The sequence below is a fragment of the Populus alba genome, chromosome 14 (genome assembly GCF_005239225.2).
Source record: "Populus alba chromosome 14, ASM523922v2, whole genome shotgun sequence".
Taxonomy (NCBI): Eukaryota; Viridiplantae; Streptophyta; class Magnoliopsida; order Malpighiales; family Salicaceae; genus Populus; species Populus alba.
Window position 1 is genome coordinate 11,675,180 of NC_133297.1, and position 16,741 is coordinate 11,691,920.

A 16,741-nucleotide genomic window follows, 5' to 3' on the forward strand; every position below is an offset into this window, starting at 1 on the left:
TGGTTGATTGAACCGATTCGGTTCAGTTCAATCGATTTCAGACTTTAGAAACTAAAACCGAACCGAACCGGAATTTTTTTGTGATTTTTAAATCAGTTACTTCAGGTTTTTTTTTTTTATTCGGTTTTTTCAGTTATTTTTTTCCTGGTTTTCTCAGTTTAATTGATTTACCGATTTTTTTGCTCACCCCTACTTTTTATCTGCATCGAACAGTTTCAATACAGAAAGGAAGACAAGGCCACTACTTGTTACTTGTAAGCAGTTCATATACAGAACTTGAAATTGTGCCATTCACACGAGAAAGAGAATACGAGGTTGGTCGTCTGTGGTTTGTTCATTTCACATAGAATGTTGCATTTTATATTTTTCATCTTTACGATTAAAATCAAGAATCAGGCATATGGACTCCAAAACGAGAGGATGAAGTAGGTGAATATCCCAACATATATATACACGCGCGCACACATCAATATATGTACACAACATCTATCCTTTTGTATTTACAATAAAAAGAAACACGAAGGCCACCCATGTTAAACTTTACAAGTCAATAAAGCCTGTCGCTCGATGACCCGTCTCCTTCTCAAACCTATCAATTTGAAAAATGAAAACAAAAATTAAATTCGGAATAAGATGGCCAGGGAAGCATGATAATACAATATTCCGACTTCCTACAACTGAAATATACATGCACATACAGTCAGTCATGCTTTCAAGTCAAGTATTGAAACCACAATTTCGATATAGCTGCCCCCATACAATATATTTGCTTTATAATTGAAAAGGATATAGAAGAAAGGTCTGTTGAAACAAGTTATAGAAACCAACGTTTAGAACACTTGAGTGCACGGCTAGGCGGCAAATAGCGAAAATCACTGTAACTGACATTAAAGTTCCAGCAAAAGACAGCCAAAAAAAACACTATCACTTGAAAAATTGTCACTTTAAACCCGCCATCAGGCAACATTAACCTAACAATAGCGATATACAAGTTACAAAAAAATTACAATCCTGTAACTCCTAACAGAAGCAGTTTCAGCACTTCAGTTGCTATACCCGTACACAGTGATTGCACTTCCAACATAGAAGAATTACAATTGCTAATCTAGAGATGAAGAATTTGACTTTATCAGGTGCATGTGACTTTAAAGACCTGCCCAGGTGTGCAGAATGCAAGTGCATATATGAATACTAGCATAGGGAGTAAGATAATCAATTACAAGATCACTGAAAAAGTCTATTCTTAGCCAAAAAAAAGAAAAAAAGCACCTAGAAGTTCCTCTCCATGTCACAAAATTAAACAAATGCTACCTATTTACATGTTTCCAATTTAGTGCTTGGCATGGCTGTCCCATTTACAAGTACCAACAATTATTAAAAGTGCAAGGCATCTGCATATTGATAACTTACTAAAAGTTTGAAGGTTGTTGCACCACCAAATAGATCATTTCTTTGTGGCATCTATAATCATGGCTCGGGTCCAATGCTCAATATCCTCAACTTGTGATGGTGGGGGAGGAAAGGTGGGATGTTCGACCAGATCCCATCCATCGATAAAGCTCTCATTCTTCCCATCAGATATCTCAGTGGCAAAAAGAAAACTAGCCACTGAATTTGGAAGGTTATTATCACTAGTGTTTTTCTGCCAGTCAAACAAAAATATGAAACCCACTGAAAACTTGCAAGCACAGAGATGGCAGTGAAAAAAATGATCATTATGGAAACAAAATTGCTCTTTTAAAACCAGCACCAGGCAGTTAACATCCTAAATAAATCCAAGGCCCAACTAATAAGTGACCAACTGCTGTCACTATCTGTTCCATCTCTCTAGGCAGATCCCAAAATAAAACTAAATAAAAGAATGACTAAATACTTCTAAGCAAGCAAGAAGGCCCCTCCAATGAAGGTCCAGTTATATAGGACCTGTACATGTAGGATGCCAATGACGATGTTAACAGCAACTTCTGTGGTGTCATTAAAAAAGTCTTACATCTTAAAACATCATAAAATAACAATTACATTCTATTTTGAACACTATCGAGAAAAGAAAGGTAGGAAAAAGGAGGAGAAAATCATGGAAAAGGAAATCCATAACATAAAGATTAGAATTATCAGCTAAAACTTTCAAACATTTTAAAAACCAAAGTTAAAGGATATACCATCAGTTGCAATGCATGTGCACTCTCCAATAGTGCACTTGATGAGATGGCAGAATTTACATTCCACACAGATTTGTTCAACTTTTGCACTTGCTTGCATGACCTGAAACTCAAAAGTAAAAATGCCAAGCATGATAAACAAAACTGAATGAGGATAGAAAAGAAGACAGATGAAAACAAACAACACGCATTGTCATCATGATAAAAATCCTGACAGTGAAGGTGTTCTACAATTTCACATATTATAAAGTAGAATTAATGAAATGCTGAGGATATATACCTTGAACAGGCCATTTTCAAGTTAAATACAGACCGAACTTCCTTGGATGAAGATAGTGTGGACAATAATTTTGCAAATGCTTCGAAAGTAGACGTATCAGAAGGAACATCTAAACATAACAAGTTATAACAATATGCTGTTACACATGCCACACTTTTTTTGAGAAGTGAAACCCCCTTTTGTAAGTCCTTGTGTGTTTCAACAGAATGTGGAGACACGGATGAATAATTGAAGCTATTACTTCTTGTGGAATCTAGGTGGGGCCTTCTCTCTGATTCCATCGAAGCAACACCAAAATTACTCGAGCTTTTATCAGTCCATGAATTTTCAGCACTTGTAGAGCAATAATTCTGGCGAGGTATAAAGAGTGGATATTCATTACTGCAAGCACACAAAATGTTTAGTTCTGGAAGGAGTAATAACTCGAACTTAGCCATTGAAATTCCAAAGCACAAACTCTTCCAGTCAAAATACCTTCGAGAAGAAGGACGTGCATTCCAATAAGAATCTCGCTGCCAAATTCGAGAGCAAGAGCCCTGAAGAAGAATTAGAATGAATTCAACAGCCATACAAATGAAGTCCACAACAACAATATCAAATTACCAATAGCATTCACCAAGTTGTATCTCAACTTTAAGCAACCTTCTTGAAAATGATTAGAATTTTAAATAGAGAACATAAAAAAAATCCAGTAAGAAAATGTTTTCCACAATTCCATCAACAAAGCAAATAAATATTAACATACAGGAAGAGCCCTCAAAATTCAAAATAACAAATACTCATTTGTGGCTGTAAGAGGAAGCATGAATATTTTGTCAGCATACATATATAGCAAGTTGCCAGTATTTCTAAATAAGATGCTATACAGTTTGCCAGTATTTCAGAAAGCTGCAATTATCCAAACTTCAAAACTAATATAAGGCTCACTTCAAAAAGTTTCGTTTGAAAAGTGGTGAATTTAACAAACCACCATCAAAAGAGTAGGGTTTGTGAAATTTACTCTTGAAAAATATGTGATCTAGATAAATATATACATATGCATTCCAATAAACTATCCATTTACCATTTGAGCTATGGCCCACCAGGCCTGTTCTAGCTACATTCAAGAAACTCGGGAATAATCCCAAGAAGACCTAATGCTATATCATTCATCAAGTGTCCAAATAACAAAAGCTCTTGACAGCTGTACTTTTTGCTAAAAGCCCCTTAAAGATGCCGAGCATAGGTACTGGTATAGCTAAGAAAACACATGTAAATTCAGAAAATGAGGAAAGGGGGGGAATCCTTGGAGAAAATTACACCATCTCATAGACACAAAGCATGCTTACCGCAAAACCAGCATTATGAAGTGTAGGAGCAGCCAAGTTATGAGCAACTAGATTTAGAAGCTGCACCATGTATCTGTTTTCCAACCATGGAGATTACTGATTAGTAATAGGCATGAGAAATTCAAAGGGAATTCTAAGCAGTGGCAGATAGCAGAACCTGAGAGAGTTCATAAAGTATTGCACCAAAAGAGTACATGAAAGAAATTTTCACATGATCCAAAATGACATGATAACATAACCACAAAGAAAGGGGGGAAATTACCCCAAGGAGGCAGCAAGCTCTTCAGATGAAACAGAGTGGGGATCGAGTCCTCTTGGTAAGCGTGCATTACAGATTTGATCATATTGACCACTAAAGTTCCTCTCCCCATCTACATTCACCTAAACAATATAGGATGGGTCATGATGATTGCCATTACAAAAGTAATGTTAAGAATATCAAAAAACACCTTTGATGGCATGCATGTGAATGCAAACACACACCCACTTAGCAATTATAACAAGGATTAGTTTGAGAAACTCTATGTACCAGCACAACAAACAACTGACCTGTCCTGAAATTCTACAACAAGTCAGAATAGAAGTCCTCCAATTCCTACCATTAAATTCTAAATTATCACGAGCAGATACCATCTATCTCTCTCTCTCTCTCTCTCTCTCACACACACACACACTAGTTGCACACAAGCACTATTCTTAGATAATTGAAAAAATGTAGGCTTTGATTTTTAGGCTCGCACCTAGTTCATAACAGTGCAAGATAGTTTACTAAGATTATGGGCAGCTCAAATCCCAAAATCTGAAGTTGTGTGTTTGAAATAACATGAAAAATCATACCAAAAGTCTATCTAAATGACATGTCATGAAAGAGACCGCGATCACAAAATTTACCAAAAGAGCCAGATGGCAACTGAGCAAACATAATGGTCACACTTTTCAGTCACTTGCAGGTATCAAAATGTGTTCTTTTTTAAGTGCTTACCCGGCGTTGAGGGAACAATTTACATATCTGCTTTATGACCACGGACTGCTTATGAAGTAGTTCAGAAGTAATAGCCATCTGCAGCAAAGACAAAATCTTAAAGCATAAAAAATCTTGCTGCTTAACATATGAAACAAACAAAAACACAACAAATAAAACAGGTTTATAAAACTCCAGAAATAAAAAATTCGAGCCAAAAATTTAAAACATGCATGTCTGAAAACACACATAGTTTGATTTTATGTTCAAAAGGAACTGGGTAGTAGTTCTCACATGCCCTAAACTCTGAGTGCAAATAAGATTGGGATAGAACTTCTCCAGTTGTTCCAGACGATTTTTTTCCAACTGCAATACAACAAACTAGCATAAGACATCTTATCACTTCCAGCAGGAAAACATGCATGTTTCTTAATGAATAACTTGTAACACAAAGAATAAGAATTAAAAGGGGAAAGAAAGGAAACAGGAGAAAATAATACCACATTGCGAGCTGATTCAAGCATTCCATTTTTTTTCTTTAAATCTTGAGATAACTTCTCGACCTTAGCCTTCCCTGTGAAAGTGTCATATAACCTAATGAGTTGTTACAATGAGTTAATCTTAAATCTAAGGTACACAGACAGCAATGAGATATTCCCTGTGCCAACCTTGAGCAAGTTGTTCCTTATTACGATGTAGCTTCTCTCTCAAACTTGCAAGCTTCTCATTTTTTTGTACTCTCCAATTGAACTGATCATCTGCCTTCCCCTGGTATGTATCAGGTGGATTATAAAATTATTCGAAACAAGTTCAATAAAAACATAAAGATTCATCCTAAAAGGGATAAAACCAAAACCTTTGCGATAAGCACAACACTTAATTTGGAGTACAAGGAATCGCGGCGACTATTCAAGGATTTCAACAAAGTGCCATATTCATTCAATCTGCATAAGCAACAACAAATTTAGCATACAAGAGACCTAATACTTTACAAAACAATAAGCTAAACGTGGAAATCACTTAATCTAACAGAAAGTACCTGTAATTGACACAAATTGGACAAATGGAGGCGCGATTCGAATTCTCACAAATGGCACAGCAACTTGATTTTTTGTTCATCGTTTTGCTTTCTCATCAATAAATTGCAATTCGCCAAACCCTGACCAACAACCTAAATTAAAAAAAAAAGAAGAAGAAAGAAGAACAATCCCTAGAATTGGGAGGCAAAACAGTTAAATTCACAACCGAAACAAAATCGCGCGCTTCTCCCTTCAATCGCTATTTCAGTTTAGATTAAAAAACAAGTTCAATTCAAACCTAGTATCGTATACTCCATATTTATTGAAAACTTTTTTTAAAGTGAGAAATCGTACCGGAAGTGGAGGTGGCGGGGTCCAATTGTTAACGGCAAGCTATCATCGTCTGATTCAGAGCCAGGGCTTATATACGGTTGGTTTCCGTGAATTTATGGGATTGTTAGTCCTTAAAAGAGTTTTGGTTAACCTTGCTGTGGGCGTCCGTCCTTCACACGCTGGAGCCTGCAATTTTCAGTTTCTTCTTACAAGATTGCTTCAAATTTTGGGTTTGGGCCCTTTATGGACTCGTGATATTGCTTTATTAGCGGCAGCGGAGTTATGTTTTGAAAAGAAGTTTTAGCTGAATTAGACACCCCTGAGGTTTTCCAAGCTGGAGAAATGGAATTATTTTGCCGAGATTCCGTCGGATTCTACGGTCGAGAATGTACCACGTGCCTCTCATCTGCTGACCTGCTTTGGACAGTTTAGTTCTGCCTTGGGCATGCTTAGTGGTCTCTAACTGGGCTGGCTGTATGTACCCTTTACGGGCTTCAAGGCCCTGTGTATATATAGGCTAAGGTATCTAAGCCTGCTGCATTAATTTTCCCTGTTAAAAAATCATACTCATGTGTAAATAAATTAAATTGAAAAGGGAAAGAGAGAAAAGGAAGAAGATAAATCCCTACTTGCAAGTAAAACAAACCAAGAAGGGAACTTCGAGTTCTCAAGCATCCCAGCAACAAGGCAGATAATACATAGCAAATGAATCCCGCTTAGAAAATTCGTAAACCCTGTAACATGTTCAACACACAAAACTCGTCTCCCACGTATCTTATCTTCAAAGCAATAGACTTCGTGAATGCAATTTGTTCTCAAGATAGAGAATTATAAAGCCATCTTTATTTAATAGAAAGTGGTTTTTATATTTCTAAAAAGTAAATTTTTTTTCATATTTGACAATATCATAAAAATAAATTGAAAATACTTTCCATTGCTGGGCTGTACCATGAAAAATAAATAAAATAACTTATTAATGTTTTTAGTTTTTTCAAGTTTATTAAAAGAATAATAACCAAAATTGATATATAAAAAGGTTAAAGGATAAAATTAAAAAATAAAATTCAATTTCATAAATTATTTCAAATAAAATAAATAATAAAAAAATAAAAACTAAATCCAACAATTAAAAAAATTAAAAAATAATAAAATTAAAAGAAATCTCGACTCAATCAAAAAAGGTTGAAGCACCCGTTTGATGGAATGAGCTTGGTGCTCAGTGGAAGGGATTAACCTAACATGTGATAAGCTAGATAAATTTTATAAATTATTTTAAATAAAAATAAATAATAATTAAAAAATTAAAACCAAATCTTAGATAAAAAAAATAATTAGAAAATTAAAATAAAAATAAATAATAATTAAAAAAATAAAAATAAAAATTAATATAAAAATTAAATTAAATTAAATTCTAAAATATAAAATTAAAAATTTCGTGAAAACCAAGCCAAACATGGGCTAATTTTCTAACAATAAATTAACATGAAAAAAATTTAGAAAGTGGTTTGCAACTGTCCTAAGAGCTATTGTGTTTCAACAACCATGCTATATGGAGTGCTTGACAACGCTAATCAAGCTTTCACTTCCTTGTACAAAAGGTCGGTTCACAATCACGTAGAAAGACTTTCAAGAATCCGGACAGGGGAATATATATAATTGCTACCGGAATGTACCACTCAACTCTTCATCACATGAAATGGTCTTCAACTAACTTCTTCAATTCCTCCATCTTTTTTATGATCTTTGGGTTCATCAGATCTCTGGCCTCCCTCATGAGTGTGCCATCTTGACTTAAATGGTAAGCATCCACCATAGCTTTGATCCAGGTGTGTAGTTTTTCAGGGGTCCTGCAGTAGCAGCAGTTCAAAAGTACTGAAGTTATATATAAAAAAAAGAAGTTAAGTACATGTACATTAAGAGTCCATTTGGCATGACTTATGAAAAATTACATTTAATTTCGAGTTATAAATTAAAAAAACAAGTCAAATCAATTTGCAAAAATCATACCAAACGGATCTAGGAAGCTAGGGAAAAATATTTCTGCTTCCATCACAAAATCATGTAGGAAGAACCTAATCATCCAACAAGGTAATCTACCTATTGATAGATCCATCATTTTATCCTAATGAGTTGTAATAAAAATCTTCAATCAGGTGTAAAAATAAACAGCCAAGGAAATGCTTGAAACCTTGACTGAGGATGTTTAGGCCAAAGGATCTCACAATGAGTTAATACATTCATGCACATTCAGCATAGAGCAACCACAATTCATATACATACGTGTATAGGGAGTCCACATCCTTCCCTTCAAGTTCTTCTCCTGGGGTAAATGCATCGTTTAAGGCACACAGCCGTTCCTCAGGATCCTCAACTGTAAGAAGATATTTTAGTATTCTAATGTCCTTAGGCACATTCCTCTGAAGATTACCTATAGCTGTCTTGTACAGATGATACAGTATATCCTTGACCTGCAATACAGAGCAACAGATGATCTACACTAGAGCGGCAATCTAACACAACGAAACAAAATGAGAACCTGAGAATTCTTTTTTTTAAGGGCTGATAGGTGGATTCAGAATAAAAGTGGCATAGGACAAGTAAACAATCACAGCTTCCACTCCCCTTTTAAGGGGGCAACAACATGAAAGTAACAAACATTGTTGCTTCTTGTAATGATTACTGCTGGACTATCTCATGTGATCCATGGGATTAAGTGTTGTAACATGACTGCACTCCTGATAATGCTTTTGTCCCACTATCTCTCATAGGGAAGAGAGGAATTGTTTGAGGCCAAAAGTCACTTTACCTCATCTTTCGTCATGTTGGACTCTTTAGCGGCTGACCATGCTTTTGTGATCATCAGGACCAATGCTGAATCAAATTGATTTTTTTCAGCCAAATCATCTATCTTCTTGCAAGCTGCATCCAAGGAAGGAGAATTGATGATATCTTGGAGCTTCAGCTCTGCAGCATTCAATGCTTCCATGTTTTCTGTTGCACAATCATAAGCTTGTACAGTAGCCACACAGTCATTTCCAAGCTTTGCCAAGGCTTCATATGTAAACAATAAAATATAATGAGTATCACACAATATCAAAGACGAAATAGGAAGAAAAATGCAGTTTCAGTTCAATCCTAATGGCAGGTTTTCCATTCATGCTAAGGTTTCAACAAGAAATCTATGGAAAACAAAGGATTAGCCCAATCAATGGTGCAGAACCCAGATATACTTGAATAAAATGACAGACAAAAGCAAAGAAAATAATCTGTAAAAATTCTGCACTGATTGTTAAAATCAGCAACAAGGTTAGCCATTGGCCTAGGCATGTTTACTCGTGTAACTGAAAGAGTCCTCATCCCATCATGGACTTAGCAAAACTATGACAGAGTATGATTGTCTGAGAATCTCAGTGAACAAATTAAGCGGATAAGGTGATTGGGAAATCCGACAGCTATCAGCACAAGTTCATACACCACTGCTGTGGAGGTGAATCAATCTTTTAACAAAATAAAGGTAAGTGTATATGGATCACAGTATCATTTTTATTTTTTTTTCTACGACAGGAAATTCATAGCACTATTCTACAAATTCGAATCCTGCTATTAGTTAGACTTGATATCTGGTCACTCCAGCACAACCCAATAGGAACAAAAGTGTTCGCACAAAAAAAACAGAACAATAAATACATCATTAAAAAAGTGAGAGCACACACTCACCATTTTGCTCATTTGGATTGTCATGGTAGGATTGTGCTACGGTGTAAAGATGCACAAAAAATTCTTTAGTGAAGTCTTTACGACGCTTGGCAACAATTTCAGTCAACTCGGATGGTGCCGCCTTGATCATTCCAAGAAGTTCATTATGCCTTTGAACATCTTCATCGATCTGTCGAGATAAGATTCACAAACTAAACCATACTAACAAGTAACACAATATATGAACATATCGCATGGCCAGCCAAGAAAAATAGGGAATTCACGTGACTAAAAGCTTGGTTAAATACCAAATACCAACCTCTTTCAATTTCCTTGCAAACCTAAGTAAATTATGCTTCTTCCCAGGATCATCCTCACAATCCGCTCGTTCCTGACACCGCTTGTAGAAATGAGGCCGTAAATTGTCCCATTCCTTACTAAAAGCCAGTAACTTTCTCCAGTCATTTGGAGTTGGCTTGTCGACCATGAAAACCTCAATTAATTTATCACATACACTCGCCATTTTACCATCATCAACACCATCTTTTCCGTCATCATTGATAGCTGTTGGTTCAGACGAATAAGAAAACGACAATTTCTCACCATTACAATCACTGGGTACTGTAGTTGCGCCATCAACAGCAGCGACAAGAGAGGGACTTCGGCGCCTGAATGAATTAGCTGATAATTTATTACCTGGAATTTCACTAAATATAAGCAATTTCGCACGTTAACAAATCCAATTGTGAGAATTAGTGAGATCAAAGGAATTGATAGCGGTAATAAGAAAAGGATCATTAAATAGCTGTTTTTGGTGATTGAAGAAAAGAAAAGAGTGGCTTACTATTAAGTTTAGACGAGATAATAGGGTTTGGAAATGAATATCTGTAGAAGGAGAGAGAAGGCGACCGACGTCGAGAGGTGGTTGAAGAAGCCGGTACTGTTAGAGAGCATGAAGCCTGCACAGAAGCACAAGCCAGCTCCATTTAAGTTCCTTCTTTTCGATAGCAAACTATCAGTTTCCTTCTTCAAAATATCAACTGAAACCCCGGGGGGGGGGGGGGGGGGGGGTTTAGGCTTAGAAAATTTGTAGAGTGGCAGGTGCCGGAGCCTCACCCCTTTCCTGCGATATTTCTCGAGGTTTTAGTTTATTCTGCGAGAGGGAAAACGGTGTCGTCGTCGAGAACCATCTTCCCAGACAAAAGCTATCTTTTCAAACGACTCCGTTTGATTTAAGGCCAAATTGGTCTTCTTAAATAAATGTTGACATTGTGGAAGTTTAAGTAAGTTTAAAAAAATTATAAATTATAGTTTTTTTTAACTAAAGTTTTTTAAAAGAGTTTTTAATGGGTTCATATAAAAACTATGATATGTATTTATTAATTAAACACTTTCAAAATGTAATTAAGACAAAACATGGTTTAAACTATATCATCTTATACTCCCGGACAAATCTTGAAGACATTCATATTATAGAAAAATACTAAAAGATATAGTATTTTAATCGCATACCATGTCATTATAATCCTTGTCACATTTCATTATGGATTCACGAAGTGTTTTTTTTTTTTTTTATGATCAATTTTTTAGGTAATTTGACCCTTCATGGCAAAATTAAAAGCAATCGTTTCTAATTTGCTAACCAAATGAAAAATTAAAAGATAATGGACTAAAGTAAAAAATAAAGAGAAACTATATGGTTGTTTTAAAATTAACTTAAAATGTTGACTTTGATCCTCTTACTTTACTACTTGTCAATGTTTAGTCTCGTAAGTTATTTTAGAATTCATTTTTCATTCAAAATTTTATTTCTCTTGTTTTTTAATTTTTGGTTTGAGGTGGGAGACTCAAGGTCACTGGATTTTGATAATAAAGAGAAAAAATATCAATTGACACCAGTTTTAACCACCAAAATAATTAACATGGTGTTAAAGGGTTCCTCATGCAAATGTGTTTGAAGTCTCTCCTCTAGCTTGAGTGAGTGACTCAGCTATCAAGGCACCCCTGTAAATTAATTTATTCATTGATTAGCACTACTTTTTATAATTCGGAAGTCACCATTTTTTTTTCATTTTTAATATTTAAAATCAATTTCAACGTAACCAACCATATTATTACATAACGTTGTCAATGGGTTCCTTGTTAGACTTTTTTTATGCAGATAGTGAAATTGCATAAAATTATTCTATTAAGCTTTTATCTTTTCACTCCAATTCAACTACGTTTTAATGTTTGATTTACCTCGTATATCATAACTTTCTATTATTTCCATGTCAAGTTAAACATAAATGACTCAATTTCCTTCTCATTACTATTTGTTGGCTCTACGGGAAGAAAAAAAATATGAATTTACCAACTTCTATAATTTCTTACATACAACATATTTCATAATAATTTTCCATATCAATTTAAATTAATCCTCCACACAATAAACCATCAAAATCTTTCATTAATAATTTATAAAAATACATCTTCACATAAGCATGATATATACATAGTAAAGATCAATTCCCACCTCTTTAGTCAACAATTTATTCAATTGAACTAAATTCTTAATTCATTAAAAACTCATTACCATTATGTAAAATAACATCAATCATCCATAAATCATTGTTCACATCATTCATACATAGTTATGATACAATTTTATAAAGCTATTATGAATTCATTACTATTCTTTCCTAACCATGAATGGCTATTTAGGCCCTTTTAGCCCCTCAATTTCTTCATTAATTCATCATAATTCTCTCTATTTTATAATCTATAATGTCTTTAGAGACTCAATTCCAAAGGAGTATGTTTTCCTCCTAAATTCACATAAAAAACCCTAAATCAATTTGCTAAAATCTTAATGAAAATCAAGCAAATTTCATTCGAAATAACATAGACTAGCTTTAAACATCCTATTAAATTGTAAATTGAGTTTTTAATGCTCATTTGGTTAAGTTTTTTCAAATCTCCTTCTTCTTCCCCTCTTTTCTTCACTTTCTCTTATAATCTCTTTCTTTTTTGGTGTTTTTTGTGTTTTTCTTCATTGCCTAAAATCTGACCGCCACTATAATGATTGAAAAATTTGGGAAGGGAGGTTTTGTATAAAAACTCATTTTCACACAGTAACACCTAATTAAGATTATAAAAATCTCCATAAATCACTTGTCAATCCTCAAAACATCTCAAAATAACTAAAACACAAAAATCAACCGGATAAGAAAATTCTAAATAGAACTTAATCTACGTTTTCAGGCATTTTTTTTTTAAAAACTACCACCATCACATTTCTCTCATTGAATAGAACACCAAAAGCAATCATTTTGTTAGTGGATTAAAATGAATCGATAATTCTCTTTCAATTGTTATAATTCAACGATTTTCTTTTATCTTTCTCAAACCTATGGATTGAAAAACAAAATAAAAATAAAATCTTGGATCAAAATTAAAAATAATAGGGAAAATACAAGAAAACAAAGGAAAATATGTGGATCAAAAAGCATTTTTTATAGTGAACATAAGATTGATGATGGGATTTCTATTTGCTTGACAATTTGATTGACCATGAGATTTCTATTTGTTTTACACTTTGATCTTTTTTTTATTGAATTGTTTCTTTCTTGAACAAATTTCTTCAAAATTGGCTATTAATTTGAGCATATAAAAGTTGTAATAGAAGAAAAGAAGCTTAAGGATAAAACTAAAAAAATTCACAGGATTATGGATTGTTAAAGATAAATCCATGAATATTTTACAACTTGTTTAAACCAAATTACATATTGAATTAAATTAAGTTCATAAACAACTTTGAATTTAATTGATAACCTATTAATAATTTTTACATTTAGAGTAAAATAATAAATCACAAAATTGAATTCTTGATAATCTTAACTATTTTTCTCTTAATTTAAAAATCATTTTTATTGCAGAAACAAGGGACCGCATCAATCTGCATAGTATACAATTGGAGAAAATTGGTGTTTGATTTGCTCTATTGCACTTCCTTTGAGAGTTTATGAATTAAATGATTATATATAAACTATGAATCTTTGAAGTTTTATAGTGCAGATAAAAAAAATAAAATAAAATGAAAATAAGAATTTTATCTCTCGAATTAACACTGACTCACTCTTTTCCTTCACAAGAGTATTAACTCAAATGTTATTTATTACAAAGAACAATTTTCTTCTTCTTCTTCTTCTTCCTCGCTTCACACACCTAAAAAACAACAACCCTTCTGTTCACAACTTCACCGCCTATTTATACGAACACAAAGCCTTCATTTATATTATTCCATATGTCATTTGGATTTATAAACCACACTCATATTTGTTGAATCCTGGCACTCTTACATTTCTCATCATTAACTTAACACATTCACATTTACCGAATAATACTCACATTGATATCATTGCATATGGTAGTCATGTTGAGTCAAGAGTTTGAGATAAATTCTATATTTACCCACAATTATTTTATTTTAATTATGAGTGTGTTCCATGTTTATATTAAAACAAATTTCTTACACCTTCGCCTTTCAATGTCCAACCGCCACTGTCCCATACAAACCCCAAACACAATCGCGCTTCCAAAATAAGAAACAACGAGCACTCTAATTCTCATTGTTTTTCTTGCAGGAGCACTGGTGATTCACCTTCTACTTCTTATTTCCAGTACCCAGCAGCAAAGTGAGACTACTCCCAGGTCTTGATTTTTCGAAAGCAGAATCAGCAAGTGAATTTGCTGACTCTAATCTGCTTGCACTTTGGATTCAGACGTTATAAGTTCTTTTAAAGTGTCCGAGAAATATGGTAACTTATGTGAATAATAATTCGATGAGTGGGCGCTTGAAATTAGGAGTTAGTCGAGGCGCGAAAGGTGTTTGATGGATGCCTGATCGAAATGTTGTTAGTTGGAAGGCAATGATAAATGGGTACTTTTTTAGATGGTGAAGCTCTAGTGTTGTTTAGGGAGGCCATAAAGGATGGGGTTGTACCCAATAGCAAGGCTTTTGTTTGTGTATTGAATTTGTGTAGTGGAAGATTAGATTTTGAGTTAGAAAGACAAGTCCATGCTCGGGTTGTGAAGGGTGATTGGAGGAATTATATCGTGGATAGTGCCATTGTTTATTTCTATGTTCAATGTGGTGATTTGAAGAGTGCATTTTGTGTGTTTGATCGGATGGTGGAGCAGGATGTGGTTTCTTGGACAACAAGTTTTACTACATCTGGCGTTTCTAAGGCATTTGGAGAGGAGAAGGCATTGAAGTTTGAGAGACAGATACACGGGTATAGCGAAGAAGATATACCAAGATGATGTTTTTGTTGGTACTTGTTTGCTGTATATATGTATACTAAATGTGGAGATATTTCAGATTCTTCAAAAGTGTTCAATGGGATGAGGAGGAGGAACACGGCTACATGGACGTCCATTATAGTACGGTATGCTAGGAAGGGGCTTGGTGAGGAGGCTATTAGCCTTTTTCCAATAATGCAGAGACGACCGGTATCATCAAACAACCTGACCATTGTAAGTATGCTCAGGGTTTGTGGGTCAATTGGGGCGTTGTTTGCTGGGAGGAAAGTTCGTGCACAAATTTTTAAGAATTGCAGCCAATCAAATGAATATGTAGGAAACCCTCTTGTGTGGCTCTACTGTAAATGTTGGGGGTCTCATACTGCCTCAAAAGTCTTGCAACAAATGCCTTTCAGAGATGCTGTCTCGTGGACTGCCATAATTTCTGGTCACGCAGTCTAGGGCATGAGTCCGTGGCCCTTGGGTTTTTGAAGGAAATGATGGAGGAAGGTGTGGAACCTAATTCATTCACGTATTCATCGGCTTTGAAAGCATGTGCTAATCTTGAGACTGTTCGGCAAGGGAAATTGATCCATTCTAATTTTGCCAACAAGACCCCTGCGCCATCTAATGTTCTTGCGGGTGGTGCTTTAATTCATATGTTTGCCAAATGTGGATTTGTATCAGAGGAGAGTCAAAATTTTGACAGCATACTGGAGAGGAATTTGGTTACTTTGAGGGCCATGTGAGGGATTGGCTCTGCCGAGAGGCTTTGAAACTCATGTATAGGATGCAAGCAGAGGGTATTCAGGTGGATGATTTTGTATCTGCAACTGTCCCTGGAGGCATGTGGAGAAATAGAGTGGGATACAGGGCATTCATCCAAGTACTGCTTGAGCACTAGTTGACCTTCATTGGGATGAGAATTTATGGGTACTGTCCGTATTAGAAACACACTCGTTCTCATGGAATTCATGTTGCATGGATGAGGGGACCCAAATTACTGATCAAGGTATTCACCTTGCCTCCTAATTCGAGTTTTACCTGCTTTCGCGTAGTAAGGTGGAAAGAGTATAAAGAGGGTACTCTGGAAACTTGAATGATCAACACAGCTTGTTGACTTGCTGTGTTGCTTCTTGGCTGATGCAGTAATGTTGGGGGCCTGTTGAAACATGATACTCTATTGCATCAGCAACATAAATATAACACCAACGTCCAGTGTATTAGCTGTGTAATTAACTAATTATACGTCTATCTTGAAATTCATCATAGATATGCATCACGTGTAGGATCATGACAGGGTCTATTTGCTTTTTAAAAAAGTGCTCTTAAACATGATCCTGCGTGCTTCTCAAAAGTGCTCTTGTTTTACTTCCCTTGCTCGAAAGTCTATCTCAGCTCTTCAAATCAGACGCCTTTTTTTCTACTGTTGACAGGGCTTTCATGCATCTGGAAGGAGGATAATCGAAGCACTAGCCAGTGTCCAGTGGTGCTTCTTCACGTGTCTCGCCCATTTAATTTCTTGGATTACGTATCGTTCTTGCCCGTGTACTGCATTTAAGGCTTAAAAATGCTGCTAGCAGAGGGGTCACAGAAAGAATCGAAAGGGTTAAAAAGGCGCACTCGAATGAACAAACTGACCAGGTAATCTTCGCTTTCAAGTGCAAACTTCTCTCGGTCTC

The 16,741-nt window shown here is 35.1% G+C and overlaps 2 protein-coding genes and 1 pseudogene across 5 annotated transcripts; 1 reads left to right on the forward strand and 2 right to left on the reverse strand.

Moving 5' to 3' along the window:
• Window positions 1–421: 421 nt before the first annotated feature.
• LOC118041719 (uncharacterized) lies at window positions 422–6,402 on the reverse strand. 3 transcript variants are annotated; one of them, XM_073404434.1, is made up of 14 exons: window positions 6,102–6,402; window positions 5,768–5,887; window positions 5,585–5,672; window positions 5,397–5,496; window positions 5,229–5,302; window positions 5,023–5,094; window positions 4,750–4,827; window positions 4,030–4,148; window positions 3,768–3,840; window positions 2,914–2,975; window positions 2,440–2,820; window positions 2,160–2,262; window positions 1,411–1,582; window positions 422–589 (listed from the first exon to the last, which is right to left on the reverse strand). In XM_073404434.1, exons 2-13 carry the CDS (start codon window positions 5,845–5,847, stop codon window positions 1,445–1,447), a joined length of 1,368 nt encoding a protein of 455 aa, XP_073260535.1. In that variant the 5' UTR covers window positions 5,848–5,887; window positions 6,102–6,402; the 3' UTR covers window positions 422–589; window positions 1,411–1,444. The 3 variants fall into 3 exon arrangements, with proteins under 3 accessions (XP_073260535.1, XP_034905087.1, XP_034905084.1); XM_035049196.2 differs by having other exon boundaries at window positions 1,411–1,642; window positions 5,768–5,899; window positions 6,102–6,401; XM_035049193.2 differs by having other exon boundaries at window positions 1,411–1,642; window positions 6,102–6,400.
• Window positions 6,403–7,474: 1,072 nt separating this feature from the next.
• LOC118041718 (uncharacterized protein At4g37920) lies at window positions 7,475–10,853 on the reverse strand. 2 transcript variants are annotated; one of them, XM_035049191.2, is made up of 6 exons: window positions 10,621–10,853; window positions 10,096–10,472; window positions 9,798–9,966; window positions 8,887–9,131; window positions 8,361–8,548; window positions 7,475–7,927 (listed from the first exon to the last, which is right to left on the reverse strand). In XM_035049191.2, exons 1-6 carry the CDS (start codon window positions 10,760–10,762, stop codon window positions 7,768–7,770), a joined length of 1,281 nt encoding a protein of 426 aa, XP_034905082.1. In that variant the 5' UTR covers window positions 10,763–10,853; the 3' UTR covers window positions 7,475–7,767. The 2 variants fall into 2 exon arrangements, with proteins under 2 accessions (XP_034905082.1, XP_034905083.1); XM_035049192.2 differs by having other exon boundaries at window positions 10,096–10,483; window positions 10,621–10,759.
• A 3,049-nt stretch (window positions 10,854–13,902) lies between these two features.
• LOC118041717 (pentatricopeptide repeat-containing protein At4g18520, chloroplastic-like) lies at window positions 13,903–16,695 on the forward strand (annotated as a pseudogene).
• The last annotated feature ends 46 nt before the right edge of the window (window positions 16,696–16,741 follow it).